A 19,916-nucleotide genomic window follows, 5' to 3' on the forward strand; every position below is an offset into this window, starting at 1 on the left:
TTTCAATTTATGCATAGGCATGAATACGTGTCCTTTAGCCGATCAATGGCAGCCACAGCTTATAATTCAAGAATATTACAGATATGGCTCCGGTCTTTAAATTTTAATAAACTAGGAGTATAAAAGAAGACAGACTAGGCTGTATGGCTGAGAGCCTTTGCCTTCTCCTTAAGGAGTAAATCCATGGAGTTAATTTCTAGCTCTAGTTAATATGTACTACGTACATATTAAGTATTAACTCCATGAGTAAATCAAACCAAAAAAAAAAAAGTCTATGGTGTAATTTGTAAATCAAAAATAAATACATAGGGTTAGAAATATAATATTATGTGCAATTATGTGTTAAAAGATTGTCTACCTACCGGGATAAGCAATTAAAAATGATAGAATAAGCATTAGAGGTCATAAATAATTTACAGTTTATGTGCATTTCAAACAAATTACACTTTATCTGTCCGTGAATCGTAACGCATAAACTAAACATTTATTTGTACAAAAATACGCTACGATAACGTAGATATTTAGAAAAATGTTAAGTCGTCTATATGAAATCAAAAACTGGGCAATATTATCACGGACTTTAACAGTTAGATTATATACAAATAAATGTAGTTTGAGGTTATGGGTAAGGATACTTTTTATAATATATTAATAATTTATAGTGACATTATATAGCGACTATAGTAATAACAATTAACAAATACTTAAACCAACGCATGGTTGAGCAGAGCTGACTTTAACGTATTGTTCCATTCATTTTAGTTTTGTTTTATGCTTATTTAGCTGTGACTTAGCATTGGGTATGAAGCCCTGATTTTTGCAAAAGTCTTTTATCGGGTTTAATATTTATTTAGTTTAATAAAATAGTTGTATAGTTGATATATAATACTTTTTATGCATAATTATTCACAAAGAATAAGAAAAATCTTAAAATATAATAAAACATAGGAGATAATCCATAAAGCAAAGATATAATATAAATGGATTTCATTACAGGATAATGATATTAACACAGATATAAAATTGAACATTGAAAAATATTGGTCACAAGAGGTGTCGCACATAGAAAATAAAAAAAATGCTACACCATATTATGTTTTGCCCATGTTCCCATATCCTTCAGGAAATTTGCATATGGGCCATGTAAGGGTGTACTCAATATCAGATGCAATAGCAAGGATTCAAAGGCTCAATGGAGCCAATGTGGTACATCCCATTGGATGGGATGCATTCGGGCTGCCTGCAGAGAATGCTGCCATTGAACGCAACATACCACCCCCTCAGTGGACTGAAACTAACATTAAATCTATGAAAGACCAGCTTCACCAATTGGGATTTGGTTTTAATTGGAACAAGGAGATATCAACATGTGATCCAAAATATTATAAATGGACTCAGTATATATTTCTAAAATTGTTTGAGGAGGGTTTGGCTTACCAAAGTAAGGTGATATTTTTTGTCATATTTTGTAATTAAGTGATATTTATTATTTAGTTGTTGAACTTCTTACTTATTTCCAATATTTTATAGATTTCAAAGTATAAGTAAAAGGTTGATGGTAGAAAGTTATTTATCATTGTAAAGTAATATGCTATACCGTTGTAACAACTGATCCTTTTACCATTAAATGTCAGTGAACATAGACTTACAATTTTCTCTAAAAAGATAACTTGAGTAATTGATAAGTACCATCTACCATTGGATGTATTTTTTATTATGCTTCTTACATATAGAGTGCTACTTAAAATGCTGTATCTGGATGTATCCTACTGCTAACTCTATTACACACTACTATTTATCAAATTGACATATTTAATTTTTTGTTGAAAAACAAATGTAGTCTGTGTTTATCTAAAATGATTGCTACTTAGTTATGTGTTAAGGTTACCAACAGGTCTTATATGTAACTATATTCTGAATTTAAGATACTTAGTAAAATTAATATAATTTTATGTTTTAGGCTCAAGTAAACTGGGACCCTGTGGATAAAACTGTATTGGCTGATGAACAAGTTGATGAATTAGGTTGTTCATGGAGATCAGGAGCTAAAGTAGAAAAAAAATATCTTACTCAATGGTTTATCAAAACTACTAAATATGCCAAAAAGTTGTTTGATGGCCTGAGTAGTGAACATTTAGACAATTGGAAGGATATCATCAATTTACAAAAACATTGGATCGGGGAATGCAGTGGAATTGTTGTAACATTCAGAATAAAAATTAATGGTGATACAAAACCACTAGATGTGTGGACTTCTGATCCTTATAAATATGTTCATGGACAATTTTTAACATTATCTACAAATCATATTTTACTTCACAACATAGATTTATCAGACAATGTAATCACAGCCTATAACCCTATCACTAAAAGTGAAATACCAGTGTATATAACTGATAATGTTACTTATCCAGAAGGAAGAGATGTCTATATTGCTTGTCCAGCTCTCAGTCAGGAAGATGATTTGATTGCACATAGTTTAAATATTCCTGTTACCGATCAAAAGAGAATCAACATTGATAATGAAAATCGTAGTGCAATAGATGCAGCTATAAGTAAACATATTGGAGGATATTTTGTTAGCTCAAAACTTAAAGATTGGCTAATATCTAGGCAAAGGTATTGGGGTACTCCAATTCCTATTATATATTGTAAGAACTGTGGTACGGTGCCTGTACCTTATGAGGATCTTCCAGTTACATTGCCAAAGATGGACAAAGAGACAGGCATTCAAACCCTAGAAAATGTTAGTTACTGGGTGAATTGCAAATGCCCTAAATGCCACTCAAATGCTAAAAGAGAAACAGACACAATGGACACTTTTGTTGACTCCTCATGGTATTACTACCGATTTTTAGATTCTGATAATGAGCGAAAGCCATTTGATAAAGAAAAGTTATTGGATTGCACACCTGTTAATATTTACATTGGTGGAAAAGAGCATGCTGTGTTACATTTGTATTATGCTCGTTTCATGAGCTATTTTCTACATTCCTTAGGTTGGACATATACAGAAGAACCTTTTAGAAAGTTAGTAGTTCAAGGAATGGTAATGGGACAGTCCTATAAAGTAAAATCTTCTGGAAAATATATTCCAGCAGAAAATGTAGACAAGATTGGTAAAGAATACAAAGAAAAAAATACAGGAGAAACTGTTGTAGTTCAGTGGGAAAAAATGAGCAAATCTAAATATAATGGTGAAAACCCTAAGAGATTGCTTCAAGCATATGGCTGTGATACTACTCGTCTACTTATGCTTGCTGATGTTCCTCCCGCAACACCTAGACGTTGGTCTGATGCAAGTAAGTGTATATTATTTTATTGTAAATTCACTTTAAATTGAATTCGACGCAATTTTATTTATGTATAAAATACAAGAAAATATAAAAAATAAATAGATATCATAGGGCCAAGTATTGAATCAAATGGCAAATATACAAAAATATATAATTGTACACAATTTAAATTGGGATCCAAAGTGTCTTTGCTTAGTCTCATATTTTTTTTAATTACAGCTTTACCTGGAGTTCTAAATTGGCAACACAGGCTTTGGATGACTGTTAGAGAATTCATCAAACATCGTAATAATGCTGATAATTTGAAACCTGTGGACCAGACAATTTTAGAACAATGTAATGAAAAAATATGGAATGCTCGAAATTATTTTACTGCAACTACCACTTATCACTTTAAATACACCCATAAACTCAGTGTGGGCATTTCAAGGCTTCAAAGTTTGACCAGCACCTTGAGGGTAAGAAATACTTAACAAATAACATTCTCATTCAGACTACTGTGTCCTTTAGGCCTTTTTTTGGTCATGACCCTGTAAAAAATAAAAAAGCATCTTACGCATGCGCTTAGCTGTGCAAGGCAAGCTTAGGCGGTGTCCATTCTAGAAACACCTTAACCCACCCTAGAAAAAGCCTTGCGGTTATAGTTGCCTCGCGCTGTGTACTGTGTAGGCTTTACATCGTCTTTAGCGACGTTTTATTATTTGTTCCCGCCGGTTTGTGAGATAACAATAATTCGGTCTCTTATCTCCTCGGATCATTGTAATTGTAGGTAAAAGAGTTGCACCCACGTTTACAACCCTTAAACCACGAGAACGAATCATGCAAAATTAATTGAAATTAAATATAAGAATACGCCAAATATTTAACTCATAGCTTCCTTGCAGTCATTTTCGGTTAGTTAACAAACTAATTAACCTTAGGAATGAAGAGACCTCAAAAAAAAATAATAGGGGACTGGACAAATTTTCAGAAGGTGTTTTAAATTGATCATTGTGGATATAAATAGCCAAGAAAAATTGTATTTTGCACAAATAAAGCTTAAAAAGTACATAAAACCATGCCTATATGTTAAATAGCTATAATTCCCGCGCAAACGCTACATTATGTCATTTCGTCTCGTGTGACGTCATACGTGGATAAAACAACTTGACAAGTCTTGTCATTTGAACAGTGATTCAATAATGCCAGATTAGGGTTATTTACCCTAGATTTAGGGTAAAACTGAATCAGCAGGGTATTTTTTATGGTAATTTTTGGGGTAATTCTACGAGTTAAGGTATTAAAGCTATTGTTTCACGGTATTGTAATAAATATTGAGCTTAGAGAAAGATGTTTCCTACAAAAATTGTAGGCCATGAAACAATTATATTTTTTTATTCAATACAATTTTCGTGTCCAGCTAGTTGTTCCTAATAAAATGAGATAATTAAATTAATAATTATTGAAGTCGAAGTGAAGAAAGAAGTGGCGTCTGCATAGATAAGGATATAGAAAAAAGTACCGAATTATTTATGATTGGTTTAGGGTAAAATTTTAAATTCCAAATAATCCTGGGGTAAAGAGAAATTATGATCTGGCAACACTGCATAGACCGTGTTAATCTCAGGCAATCTCAGGTTACTGTGTAACAACCAGAATTCTATATAAATAAATATTCTATTCCATACCATGTGGCAGCTAAAACATAAATAAATACATCTCATAACCATAACCTCCCTGGGTGTACAAATGATTTCATTAATTGAAATATTCATCGATTTATTTTAAAGCATTAAAATAACACAACGCGGTATGACATCCAGATGACGTCTGTTTGTTTACATTTTACCCACGTGTGACGTCATGCGCCGTGATTGGTGTTTCATTTGCCGTTTCATCAGACTAAAAATATTATAATAATTGTATTTTATTTATTGATTTAAAAATACAAATCACAACTCTTTTACAAAAACAAATATGAGATAATATTTTTAATATTACAAACTTTACTTTAAACTGAATTTCAGATTTTTTGGTAATACCTGTCCGGTCCCCTATTGTAACTATTGGCAAATTTTAAGAATTTTCCACCTTGCTGTCTTTTAAGGCGGATTTTAGCCAAAATAGCCCCCATGAAGGGACTATGTTCTTTTAATGAATATGTAAGTTGAGAGTTTGGAGAAATTTTTGACCTACCTTAGAACCACGTAGTCACCTGTTTAGATATAATTTAACGTAGAAAATTTAAGTCCTAAATTCATAGAAAATAAGTTTTTTACTGTACACCAACATTTTCATAATTTTCGTTAAAGTTACGAAGCTGATTGTTTTAAGCAAAAAAAACTACAACTAATGAAAATTTTGTTGCAACAAAAAAAAAACACGAAGATTTCACCTTTTAAAAAAAAATATGAAATCGAAAATTCTCAAAAATTCAGAAAAATATTCATAGTTCGAAAACTATGAAAAATTGAGGAACATATATGGGGGTGATTCGGATACCTCAAGGAGTGCTCTATCTCTGGACCTCCGTTTGACACTATTTTCTGGGACACCCTGTATAGATGTAATTATTATGTGTTTGATCACTTTCAGAATAATGTGCCTCCTGAGGTTCTGGCCAGAAGTAAAGAGTTTGAATTAGCTTTAGCAGCATTGATAATTATGCTCTCTCCTGTCACTCCCCATTTTTGTTTGGAATTATGGGCTGGATTTCTTTCGGCGCCAAATCGAATCTCCGAAAATACTCATTTAATTAATTGGCAAGAAAATGTTTTACATCAACAGTGGCCAATTGTCGATAATCATTATGAATTATCGGTATTATGTAAAGTAAGTATAAAACATTTTGAAGACTATTTTTAATATTACTGCCGTACCATTTCGCTCACACTATTATAAGGTTCTATGTTAATTTAAACTTATGCTGCAAAAATTAGATTAAAAATGACCATATTGGTAATAATTCGGAAAGACAAGAATATTATTAGGTATGTACACTAACTCAGCAAATAATATCATCAGTGGAGATATGAATAGCTGTAAACTGTCAAAAGTGGACTTTTCAGAAGAACCAAAAACTAAATTCGAATTCGCAAATCGTTGTAACAAAGCGTTGTAACTTTTTATGCATTTAAAAACAATCAATGCTGTTACAGCGATATTGTAAAATGGTTTTGTCCATAAACCAAAAAAAAAACCATATGGAGAATGCTACGGTTAGGTACACCTGATAGCACTCGCCGATAATAGCGCGAGAAACGGGAGTACTCGAATATGGGAAGTTTGGTGCTTTAATGTTCAAGAAAGATAGACTCCACGAACTCCCAATGTGGTGGAAACTCGATAAGGGGCCTTAATTTACGAGAGAGTTCCCGACCATTACGGGTCTTTCGAGAATGTTACACCCAATTACTATAGTCATATGCGGCTGAGTATAAAGGGAGACGCACGGCTACTGTAAGTTAACTCCACAAGACAGCCGTCCCGTAAAATCAATTTATAATACGATTCCTCGGGGCTCACGCGCAGACTGCAGTACCTCAGCACGATTTCTAATAGCGCTCCAGTAACGCATTTAGGACTAAAATAGGACAGCGTCAAAATTGCTCGTGTGTAAACTTCGAATAGTATTTCGTGTTACCGTAGAGAAGAATGTGCTAAAATGTATTGAAAACGGAAGCGCGTGTTTTTTTGACGAATGGTATTGCCTATCGAATATTAAATACCTTGACTTACTCTATACGTATACTTGACGCAATTCTTTATTATGCGTGCTAGGCAGCTAGGGATACTGATATCTATATATACTTCTATACTATTATATAAAGCTGAAGAGTTTGTTTGTTTGTTTGTTTGTTTGAACGCGCTAATCTCAGGAACTACCGGTCCAAACTGAAAAATTCTTTTTGCGTTGGATAGCCCTTTGTTCGTGGAGTGCTATAGGCTATATATCATCACGCTATACCCAATAGGAGCGGAGCAGTAATGGCTAATGTCAGGAACTACCGGTCCAAACTGAAAAATTCTTTTTGCGTTGGATAGCCCTTTGTTCGTGGAGTGCTATAGGCTATATATCATCACGCTATACCCAATAGGAGCGGAGCAGTAATGGCTAATCTCAGGAACTACCAGTTTGAACTGAAAAATTCGTTTTGTGTTGGATGGCCCTTTATTTGGGGGAGCTATAGGCTGTATATCATCACGCTATGACCAATAGGAGCGGAGCAGTAATGAAACATGTTGCAAATACGGGGACAATTTATTAATTTTGAGAGCTTCCGTTGCGTGCGCTGCGTAAACGGTTAAAGTTATGCAACAATGATGTATGACGGGATTGTTCCTCTTAAAAAGTTCTAAAAAAATATATTATAAAACAAAGTCCCCCGCTGCATCCGTCTGCCTGAACGTCTTAAACTCAAAAACTACCCAACGTATTAAGATGAAATTTGGTATGGAGACAGTTTGAAACCCTGGGAAGAACATAGGCTCCCGGGAAACTACTACTTTTATAATGGAAAACTTTAGCCTGAAAAATTTCATAACGCGGGCGGAGCCGCGAGCAAAAGCTAGTTTAATAATAAATAAATAATCTATACTTATAATAAACTGTAGAGAGGTCAATTCTGTACATTAAATATATTTCCAAAATAACTATCAGGGGGTGATTAGGGATCGATACTGATGCCAAAAATGCAATCAGTAAAATTTTTGTCTGTCTGTCTGTATAACCGTTGTATAAACTCGACGGATTTTAACGAAACTTGGTACAATTATTTTTCATACTCCTGAGCTGGTTATAGTATACTTTTCATCACGCTACAATTAATAGGAGCAGAGCAGTGAAAGGAAATGTTGGGAAAACGGGAGAAGTTACTCCATTTTTTAAGCTTCCGTCGCGTGTGCAACCTTAATGGTTAAAGCTACACAGAAATCATGTATGACGGAAATGACCGGACAATCGGACCACCTGCATACCACCATACGTTAAAAAAACATCCCGACAAATTGAGCACCTCCTCCATTTTTGAAGTCCGAAATCCACGCGGGCGAAGCTGCGGGCGGAAGCTAGTCAGTAAATAAAATTTAAAAAATATTGTGTATAATTTTTTTTATTATGCTACTTATACCCTCGAACTGGTTGGTTGAAAGTACTTTCCGAACTGGTGGTAAAGTAAACATTATAGAATCTAAATAATGTTTAAAATTTGGTTTCAAATAAATTATTTCATTTCACCTCAGTGATATAGTAGTATCGAAATTCAATTTAAACGCATTTTATCACACCAAATGGTGCGATATGCTTATTGAGATGAAGCACGGTGAAATTGTAAATTGTAATGCAAAAGTAAAGAGAATATTTAATCTTTCAGGTGGATGGTGCAGACAGGTGTGATCTCAAAATTAAGGCGTCAGAACTTAAGCATTTACACTACGAGAAAGCTTTACAGCTTATGCTTGAGGAAAAACCGGTTCAGCAAAGGATAACCCATGGCATTTTACGTACAAAATACGAGTGCTACCCGGATTGTCGAGCAATATTAAACATATTCACAAAAAGGTCGCAAAAACCTGAGGAGGTGCGGAATGTGGGTTAGGATCATTTTATACAATGATTGTTATTCATTTATTGAAATGTAAGCTTTGGACGTACCGCCCACTCCTCCCTCGAGTTGAGAGTTAAAACCAGGGTGTTGTTTTCATGAACTTTAAATAAATTATGATTAATTGATGTTTACCTCTCTTTTAATTGTATAACACCTTCAAAATTATCAATAAAAACATTGGGGGGCTACACAAAATGCTGAAGACAAAGGAGTACAACTTTGCGAGTCGCAGAAATAAATTACGCTGCAGTTTCATGTTAATAGTATATTTTGGGGCGTGGATGACAGGCTTTTTGTTTTCAGTTGTTTGGCTCAACTCTTATGTAAAAAGTGTCGCCGCATCCAAAGACATTAAACATAAATAGTTAAAGACCGGACATCAGGGCCAATATTTTCTCCAAAAGTGATATATAACCAATTGGTAATAAGTCGCTATCTTATTTGAAATGTCCGTATGACAAGATATCAAAGCGTCCTTAGATACAAAAATAATATATTTACAGGAAATATGCTAATATTCGCATTAAAAATTTACGTATCATGATATGAAAAAAAAAGAAGTATTTTACATTCATGTCTTGCTATTTCACGGTAGATTGAGTAACCATCACATAAGTGCAATTTTTTTGTGTGACAATCTTCCCAATGTCCGCTCTATATAATCTTAGAACTCTTTGGTCGCATCACACGCTCAATAATAGATTAACCGGTTAGGTACTAACGGTTCCGGTCCTAAATTAGTTAAGTATACAGAGATTCGTCTAAACATTATCTTCGTATCTCAATCTTTTTTCGATGCCTCGTTCTTTCACCGAGTAACAACCACATCTCTTTATTTTCACACCTATTTATAATCCGAATTACAAGCTTGCATTTCGCTACTGTCCGATGCTGTTGATGAAAATGTAAGGCGTTTTTATTTTAAAGTGATCGATTAGTAATTGAGTCTGGTAAAAAAATAAAAAATATTTTAATATTTTATGGTTATATGTTTAAAATATAAAAACTATAAAGGTGATATTAGACATTTCATGCTATGTAGACTTATTAGAAAATACCTCAGAAAAAATAGATCGATATTAAATCTTAATTACCTATCAGGAACAACATAATCTATCTATACTTATAATAAATCTGTAGAGAGGTCAATTCTGTACATGAAATATATTTCCAAAATAACTATCAGGGGGTGATTAGGGATCGATACTGATGCCAAAAATGCAATTAGTAAAATTTTTGTCGGTCTGTCTGTCTGTCTGTCCCGATAGCTTAGCAGTTCGAAGCTTTCTCATTATATTTGTCTACTCTTACGTTTATAACACTCTCAGTCAGCCCTAATTAAAAAAGTTAACATTATTAAGTATTCCATAAAAAAGAATCATAGAAATCGGTATAGAAACACCAAAGTTATACATGAAATACGCTAATAATAAGCCATCATGCGTGAATATAATCATGCAATCAATCATGTGCAATCATGCACATTCTCGAACGTTCGCGACCGGCTCCATTTTTGAAGTCCGAAATCCACGCGGGCGAAGCTGCGGGCGGAAGCTAGTTCACTAATATAATTTTTAAACTTTAATGTAATAAATAAATAAAATTCATCAAAAATCTAAGTATCAGTAATCACTTCATAAACTATTCTTTGTTTTATGTTTTTTACTTAGTGATACTCCATTTATAAATCATGACTGCAAACACGTTTTGTGCAATTTCCCAAAAACCCAGTGTTTTTTTTTGGGTAAGGTTAGTCTATTTTTATTTAGCGTGCGTACAAGTACTTACATAAAATGGAATGCCTAAAGTGAATATGCTACAATGTTATCGTTTTTCAACATTTTCAGATGGGTTTTTCTTTTGAGATCCTCTTATAAAACGACTAGAAATATTGAATTACAACAATTTTGTGTTTTCTCGCTACAAGTAATACGGTGAAAATGTATAATTACATTTCTAATGATAGTCAGTGGGGTGTTCATTGTATAATATTTCGACAGCAGTTTTCACTTTAGGTAGATACATAAGGCTAGACACAAACCCGGTAAAAATAAAGCGTCCGTACGATTGCCATTATTCCCTGAGTAGGATAAAATGCAATAAACGCGCTTCTATCTTGTATTTCTTGATTTTTTTCCTCTGAATATTTCATCCTTGTACGCACGTAGATTTGCAGCCGAATCCTGAATAATAAAACATGAGATTAAAATATATATAAGTACATATATTTTATAAAATGAATGTCGAAAATACTTGTAAGCATACCACTAATTGTCCCACGGTAAGCATCAAGCATCCGAATTTGCAGATAACTTTTTGCATTTCTTCATAAACGTTTCATTGTACGGACACGGAATATCTTCGATTTTATTTGTATATATAAAAGTTACTAAAACCCATAGCCCAAGACGTACCATAGAGTGTTTATAAAAGTTGGCTGAAAATAGGTAGGTACTACTTACCTTCTTTGCTTCACGCCATTCCAAACTGCGAAGGCGGGCTAATCCTTTTAGATTACGGTCAAGTATATTCAGGAATTCTGCTCTTGTTATTTTTGGTGTCTCTGTAGTTCCATTAACTAGCACAGGTTCATTTGTGACAGCCTGTAAGAATAAACTTAGTTAGACTTAGTTAGAACACTATGTTAGATCCTAGGTATGTGATAATCCTAGGTAGTGAGTCTATTGCAATTAAGGTATTACTGGACACAATTTCAGACTCCGGCTGAGCTGAAAAACTTAATATCTACCTATCATTACCTGAACAAGAGATAGGAAAGAGGAGGTGCGGGAATTTGGGTCGTTTAAATATTCTATCTCCTATATATTTATGACTAATAATTATTCATGGGAATATACTTACATTATCATCAGCGAATTGGTTGTTAACTAAATCTGATATTTGAGCATAAGCGCTTTTTGTATCATTAATTTGCTGAAACATATCACAAAGCAAAGTTATTGTTATATATAGAAAAACATACAAGTTTTTTACGAATGAATATAATTAGGTACTTAGGAGGTGCTCATTCCTACCTGTAAAACAAGATTAAATATAGTTCCGAAGAACCCCCATTTCGGTTTTGTAGCTACGGAATATCCAGATTTTATAGCTATTTCTCTGTACTGTCGATCCTTTCCAATGACTGCGTCCGCCGTTTGCTGAAAAAATATTAAATGCTTAAATCCTAAATACAAGGAGCTCATACCCATTCCAAATTCGTCAAATCATCTAGATCAACCCTCTGGGTTGGGTCAAGGCTCTAACCTTGTCAATTGTCATATTATTTATTTTAAATTAAACTTAATTTGCCCAATTTTTCTGATACCTACTATAGGTACTTCCCACAGTACTTAGGTAAGTACCTACAATAATATTTTTCATTGTTCATTTGGATATGTAATCTAAATTATGGGTGAATATAGTGGATATATAAAAAGTCAAACTAAGATGCGTTTGTTTAAGACCGTAGGAGCGGTAACAGCATAAGTATACCTAAGTAAATACTTTAATCAAATTCCTACTTGCTATTGAGTTATAATTGTTATTTTCTAGTAACATTTGTTACATGTATTGTTGCCTACGTACCGCGTGTTAGCGTAAATATAACAAACTAGTCGACCCGACAGACGAAGTCCTGTCAACTATGAATTTGCAGCGCGCATTCTGTCAATCGCTGAAATTAACTTTTCTAACGTTCCGCTCAACTTCCTTAATTTTTTCTTTCATAAGATCCTTCTCCTGACAATAAAAAACACAACAACAAAAAATTGTGAAATCGGTCCAGCCGTTCACGCGTGATGACGTGACCAAGGAAAATAGGGATTCATTTTTATATACCTACATAGATAGATAGATTAATTAGTAGGTATTGTATTATTTTGTTTCGCGGTTTTTTCACTATACAAGATTAATTATTGTATATCATAAAGCCGAAACACCCAAATTAGATTTTTGTGTAAAAGATCACATAAAAATACAAAAATTATAATAGCAATGAAAACTCACGCGGAATTGATAGATCAAGCACACCGCCCGCATCGCCGCAAGGATCAAGCGGGACTTGTGCGGAGCCATGGGGTGGGGAAGGGAGTGCTTGTAACGGTCGGCTGTCGTAGTAGGTATCAGGGAGCGACCGACATGTGCCGAAATTTTATTACAAAAGGAACCATTTTGACGAAATTTTAATGTTTTTGGGAGAAAATATAACATGGCTAAAAATTAGTGGAATGGATTGATGATTGAATGGATTCTCGACGAACTCATTTCGGGTTTGTAATATACTAAAAATAATGTTGTATGAATATAAAAAATTGCGCAGTTTAAACAAAATACTTACGTTCTACGCTCTAAAATGGTTTTGGTATAAGTGAAAATAAAAACTAACCAAATAAGTACCAGTTCTAACCCCAAAATCCTACTAAAGGACTCCAAATCGTAGCCTAATGCAATATGCGGTCGGATCAATTTTTGCAAAATATATAAAACGATCATTTATAGTTATTTCTTAATGTGTTACCTATTTTAGTTTCATTATACTTTACTTGCCATTGGATGCATAATCTTGATCGAATGTTAGAATTAGTAAAAATAGCGGCCGTCTTTAATTTTCTTGTTTTAAGACCAATTGACTTCAAAAACTATTTCTGTGCATATCCGTTGTGTATTTTTTGAGTTTATCGTGTTCAGAGAGGCAGACAGATGCGGCGGGGACTTTGTTTTATAATAAACTAGTTGACCCGACAGACGTTGTCCCGTCTTAACTATGAATTTGCAGCGCGCATTCTGTCAATCGCTGTCAGTTATTTCAAACAATTGACAGTTATATAAAATTTATATTTTCGTTAAGTTTTCTTAAATTTTCTAATTTTCCGTGAAGTTTTTTGAATTTTTCTTTCATAAGAACCAATATATATATATATATATATATATATATAGATATAGGTATCTTTTTGAACTTTTTAAGAGGAACAATCCTATTATACGTGATGGTTGCGTAACTTTAACCGTTTACTCAGCGCACGCAATGGAAGTTCTCAAAAGAAATAAATACTTATTCCCCGTATTTGCAACATTTTTCACTAATGCTCCGCTCCTTTTGTTCATATCGTGATGTTGTAATGTAGCCTATAGCCTTCCCTGATAAATGGGCTGTTCAATACCAAAATAATTTTTCAATTCGAACCAGTAGCTCCTGAGATTATGGCTTAGATTATTAATTACCAAGATAGGTAAGTACTTATGTTATTAGATTGCGGCAGAGCCATCTCGTGGGAGGCAAAAGCTAGCAAATCTGTCGTCTGCATAACTACTAGGATGCAACTAATCCTGAGAAAATCATGTCGATAATGTCGATAATACTTACTTGTCCGGAACACTGTGGTAGCACCACTACGATGATCATCAAGGATATAATAACCGCGCATCGGTGACTGACCGCAAAAGGTTTCTGTCTGTTTGTCATTTTCGCAACTTCTTACACCTTCACCTAAATATAAAAATATAATATATTGCACAAGACGACGCTATTGCAAGATTGTTTAAATTTAAATATTTTGTTAAACACTTTTATCTCGGTGCGAATACGTAAATAACATTGATAGCCAGATTTGTTCAGATTCTTACTATCTATTGAGGACTGTGTGACTTACACAGATAGATACTTACTCATCTACTTATAAAGAACTTTGTTATTTAAAGCTCTACATGTTTTGTGAAAGTATTATATTGAGTTCAGTGTTATGATGTGGATATTATCTACCTATAACCTAACTACCACCAGGTGTAAGCTATATGTACATACAGTGTTTTTTTAGTTAATGTTAAAGGTTGACACCTATTCACATGTCCATAACTATGTACAGTGTACACATATAGTAACTGGTCAAGGCGAATAAACAAGGTCAAACTTTCAAACCTTTCGATATCTAGCTCTTGCAAATGTACGAAGAATTCCCTACATGGCAGTAGTGTAAACAATTCCCTACCTATAAGTCACAGTCAAAAACAGACAAGGAACAAGTAAAGTATAAGAATTCAGTCTATGGCCACAAATTTGCAAGTCCAAAGTTATGAGGTAGGTAGCTTCGTGAACTAATATAGGTACTAAAGCAAGATTTCCAGGGGTCCAGGTAGCCTCTTCACCTTCCTAATTATTTACCTTTGAAACAGCGCAGTCTTAATCCTTCCGGAATCGTAGAAGTTTATAGGCGACGGATATTGTTATCCGACCTCTTGCTCCTTGGTCGCAGCGCGTGTCGATTAATAACTTGAGACATACGATAATTTTTTTAATCAAAGCTTCAAATACCTATCTTCACTTTTCAGTTTTTAGGGGTTCGCATCTCACAGTCCTTAGGTAGGTACTTATTATCATAACATCGTAATAGTAGCAACGTCTAATTCATCCATGTTCATACCTTTGATCATAATATAAGCTTTTGAAATCTAAATGTGTATCAACCAAAGGTTGTAAAAAATATAAGTAATCTAAAAAGGATTTATTTCTTACCTAGGTTAATCTATCTAATGATATTATGTACTTACCTACATATTATTAAATCCTTAATTATAATGGGAACAATATAGGTGTGACTGCCCATTAAGTAATGCACAGTTTATGAGAGCTTAATGATATCTTTTAGTTTAATTATATGACTTAGATTAACTAGATAAGAACAAATCCATTGGAGTATTTGAATGGCATTCCTGGTACCTATGAAGTCTTTTTACTTATTTCTAAGAATTATTAGTCTTTAATATGAAGTCTAGACTCCAGGCTTAAGAGTTTAGGCGTTTTATGAGGTAGGGCCAGGTGCTCTATGCCATCTACGAGAGCAAATCCGTTTGTTGTAATTACCAGCGATCGTTAGGTAAAAGTACAAAAGAGAACCCCTTTACTTATGCGGCTGTCTAAGCTGTACTTCAATATGAGCGCCCGTAATGGCAAAAAGATGGGTTCGTAGATGAAATAGGCCCCCCTGACCTTATCTTTTTCTTGTCTTAAATAATGAAGGTATTATCGGTGAAGTTACACGAGGTGGACATCCATTCTAACGATACCACTGTCTCAAGCCACTCATTAGAGGATAGGTCAATTTTTTTTTATGGTGTATCTTTGGGATAGGAGTCGCAGTATGACATGAATGAGACCGATAAAGGCATGTGTCGTGAACAGACTCGTGATTAACCGGTTTGACCCCAAACATGCCGATGTTTCGCCCGATTGGATTATTAATAATAGTACTTAGTCGTTGTCTATTGGCTTAGATGTGCCATGCGGCTTTATACAACAACTACAACTTATGCCGCTTACCTAGTACATTATTAATGCTGGCAAGCAGCACTTTGGAAATTTTATTGCGATTCGTTTGTAGCCAGTTTAAAAAAAGTAAAAATTGTTCGTCACTTTTTCCATGCGAAGCCTGTGAATTTACCTAAAAAGTACTTACAATATGAGTAAACGTAAATATACTTAACGATTAGAATAAGTACAAACCAGAACCTACTAGTTTTATAGTTATTTCATAAGTCCCTATAGACCTACCTGCTTAGGTTCCGGTATTAGGAAGGTATGTACTGTGAGGCGCATTATAGGCACGTTGAACACATAGTAGATGTTAGGTAAGTAAGTACCAGTTATTAGTTACGACATAAACAAACGTGTACCTGTACACGTTTGTTTTAAAACTATTAAGGTCAGTCGGGGGAAGTGCGCCATAAAATTTTCATAGCTGGATTCAATGCAAAATAATTTCTTTTTGTGCTGACTTAAGAATGTAATTTTATTAATTTAAGAATATTTGGTATTTTGTGATAACAACCTATAGCCATTCAAGGAAATCGGACCATAAATTAATAATATTTTGCTCAAAGTAAAAAAAATGGTAGTAGGCGCACTTGCCTCTGGAAATGGGGTAAGTGCGCCTGTGTCAAAAAAACGCCAATAAGAAACAATATAAAGAAAACACTCACTTTAGTCCATAGAGAAATAAGTTTTACTCGCATTGCTCTTGGATAATTTTTAATCACTCAATATTATAACAAACTATGGCTGTCAAATCAAATTCGGGGTAAGTGCGCCATATATATGTAAATCAGGGCTTGAAAACATTTTAGATTTTTTTTTGATATATAATTTTTTGTTAGGTTAGAGTTTTGTGTGCGGATATGTTGGAATAAAAAATGGTAGCCCTAATATAAAATCTATTTTATTTCTAAAAAGTAAAAAAAACATACAAAATGTAAGAATTAACAATTTTGAATGCGTTATAACTCAATTACTTAGAATTTGGCCTTATGACATTTGATATGTTTTAGCTGCAATATATCCAGATAACGTGCCTGATCGAACAGTTGCAACCTATTCACAAAAAGTTGCTCTAGACCAAGGTATTTCAGTTTTTCTTTTGTAAAAACGAATTAACTAATACGCCCTTTTATTTAAGTCGGCTCAAAACAAAATACCTTGAGTACAAAAAATTCTGCTGTTAAGTACAACATTTTAATAATAATAATTCATATTAGTAAAACTTATTCTCAAAAAAGGTTGGTTATATATGGATCAGGGGCAAGTGCGCCATACGACTACTAACTGTGGCGCACTTGCCCTACTCGACAATTTTTAGGTACATTTTTTCGCATTGCTAAAAAATCCTTTATTTTAGTATATATAAATAAAATTCAGGCAGGAAGTTAAAATAAAAGGTTTAAACTATGTATTCACCTTACTGGTTTACAGAAATATGTTAAATATCTTGAAATATTTGATGTTATCTTTCGCGGGGTCATCTCGGTTTACAGGTCTAAATGACACTTAAAATAAAATGGCCAATAAATCGTATTAAAATGAACATAGCCATTTATGTTTTTTAGTGGAACTGTATTTCAGTTAGTGGCATAGATGTAAGATTGCGGTAATTGTATAACATCAATAGTTCTCGATTTTTTTAGGGTAGGTGCACTTACCCCGTCGGCGCACTTGCCCCACCTGACCTTAAGTGGATACATAAGTACTAAATAAATTTCCCATCCATGTACCTATTAACATAATTTCTTAATCACTAAAATTCACTTCGTTGTCTTTTTCTGCACTGTAGTATGAATCTACATACATTGACATGTTAAGTAGTAAGTGCCTGCCTTATTTACTTATGCATAAATTTTAAAATTTAAAGCAGCACTTACAAATAAGCTAATGTTAAATATAAACTATAAAAACAAATATGTGGAGAAATAAGAACGATTCCTTTTTAATAATACTTGCACCCATTTATATTCGATTTTATTAAGGTAAAAGTTAAACATTGTCACTGCACTAACGATAAAAATAAATCAGTTAAGTAAGGAACACATTTACCTAGTATACAAATTCCACTGACTTAGCGGAACGTAAAGGTGCGCGTTGCACCAGCTTCGCGCGCAAAGCACAGTTGAATACTGGCAGTTAGCACACAGTGGTCACTGCGAAACACCGTGTTCGACACGGAGTACGCCTAACAGACCGCAGACACCAACGGGGCCAAGGCCGACGTAGTGACGAAGTGGGTAGCTATTCATTATGTCAGCTTACGTTCTACTTATGCAATGCTTCACCATTTCGATGCAGTTCGGTGGCCTGCTCAATACTCACTAAATAATTAAAATTGCTTGGATCACCATAAGAAGGGAAGTAGGGGAAGATAATTTACAGTAGATCACTTTTTTACAAAGACGTTTTGAACTGTTTCTTTATAAGCTTACTTAATTATAAAATTACATGCAGATCGCGCGGGTCAGTGAAAATACCATAAGTACTTTTTAATATTTTTCTGCAACTTGATAGTGGTTTGTTTATATTCGTTTATATGTTGACTAGTTGACCCGACAGACGTTGTCCCGTCTTAACTATGAATTTGCAGCGCGCATTATGTCAAATCACTGACAGTTATTTCAAACAATTGACAGTTATATAAAATTAATATTTTCGTTAAGTTTTCTAATTTCCCGCGCAATTTTTTGAATTTTTTCTTTCATAAATCTAAAATCGGGATTTTTTACGAAAATATTCATTACTTATGAATAATTTTTTGCACGGTGTTATCACCACGAACCTGTGGTTTCATTTAGTAACGCGATGTCAAAATGACCCTGTATAGAAGATATATCGTTCTAAATGTATTCTAACTGTCGCAAAATAGGTAATAATAATAAAGTATATATTATAGGAATATATAATCCGGATCTGTCAAGGAACGCGAAATACCGATATTCTGTTTGTTAGCACCGTAAACATTATTTACTTGACGGAATCACTCATGCGACCTAGTGGAACGTAGGGAACAAGATGGGGTCGCAGGTAGTGTTGTCCGAAAACAAAAATTATAACACAATTGCGAATTATTTGATTTATACGACGTTACACCTCCTACGATCTTACCCCAACGCGCCTTATGTATACTTACCTAATTGAAAAATGTAGGTAGATATTATAACTTTTCGTCGACCAACACTTAGTCCTCCCCGTGACCATGAAGGATATAGTCTTTGAAAAGTTGGGAAAAAATCATAATACTTATAAAAAACCGCGATAAATTCTGAAAAATTGTTTAATTGCCATGTCTAACATTCCTGTAAACCCAGGAAAATATTATGTATCTCAGAAAAACTTTTTCACGTGCGCAGAGCCACGGGTAAATCTGTTACATATGTACTATTGGTAGCTAGATAGCTACAATTATTACAAGTAAGTTCTTATATTATTTTTGGATGTAGGATTTAAATTTTAGAACTTGTCCTAAGCTGACCTTAATTGCGTGACCTTCACCTGCGGTATTTTTTTCCAAATGAGTTAATAATTTTTATTATATTTCCCGAACAATTATTAATTAAGTACAACTAATAATTTTATGAACTTGTGTATTCCCATGGGTGACGGAGTGCGGCGTTTAATTCCCGTGTTGCAGACCTTTACCGGAATAAAAGTCCCTCTACCTATAGGTATCTACTGCATTCATGTATTAATCGAGGACATCATTTTATGCGTATAAATTCTATC

At 33.9% G+C, this 19,916-nt stretch overlaps 2 protein-coding genes across 4 annotated transcripts; one reads left to right on the forward strand and one right to left on the reverse strand.

Moving 5' to 3' along the window:
* The first annotated feature begins 169 nt into the window (after positions 1–169).
* LOC115448348 (probable leucine--tRNA ligase, mitochondrial) lies at positions 170–9,012 on the forward strand. Its single transcript, XM_030175754.2, has 6 exons — positions 170–625; positions 997–1,446; positions 1,961–3,302; positions 3,516–3,754; positions 5,871–6,107; positions 8,648–9,012. Exons 1-6 carry the CDS (start codon positions 530–532, stop codon positions 8,870–8,872), a joined length of 2,589 nt encoding a protein of 862 aa, XP_030031614.2. The 5' UTR covers positions 170–529; the 3' UTR covers positions 8,873–9,012.
* Positions 9,013–10,853: 1,841 nt separating this feature from the next.
* On the reverse strand, positions 10,854–18,560 carry LOC115448372. Of its 3 annotated transcripts, XM_030175782.2 has the most exons (7): positions 18,240–18,560; positions 15,042–15,149; positions 14,247–14,369; positions 11,917–12,042; positions 11,744–11,815; positions 11,344–11,484; positions 10,854–11,064 (listed from the first exon to the last, which is right to left on the reverse strand). In XM_030175782.2, exons 3-7 carry the CDS (start codon positions 14,343–14,345, stop codon positions 10,993–10,995), a joined length of 510 nt encoding a protein of 169 aa, XP_030031642.1. In that variant the 5' UTR covers positions 14,346–14,369; positions 15,042–15,149; positions 18,240–18,560; the 3' UTR covers positions 10,854–10,992. The 3 variants fall into 3 exon arrangements, with proteins under 3 accessions (XP_030031642.1, XP_030031641.1, XP_030031643.1); XM_030175781.2 differs by lacking the exon at positions 15,042–15,149 and having other exon boundaries at positions 18,240–18,559; XM_030175783.2 differs by lacking the exons at positions 14,247–14,369; positions 15,042–15,149; positions 18,240–18,560 and adding an exon at positions 12,890–12,953.
* Positions 18,561–19,916: the final 1,356 nt, after the last annotated feature.

The sequence above is a fragment of the Manduca sexta genome, chromosome 25, assembly GCF_014839805.1.
Source record: "Manduca sexta isolate Smith_Timp_Sample1 chromosome 25, JHU_Msex_v1.0, whole genome shotgun sequence".
NCBI classification, from domain to species: domain Eukaryota; kingdom Metazoa; phylum Arthropoda; class Insecta; order Lepidoptera; family Sphingidae; genus Manduca; species Manduca sexta.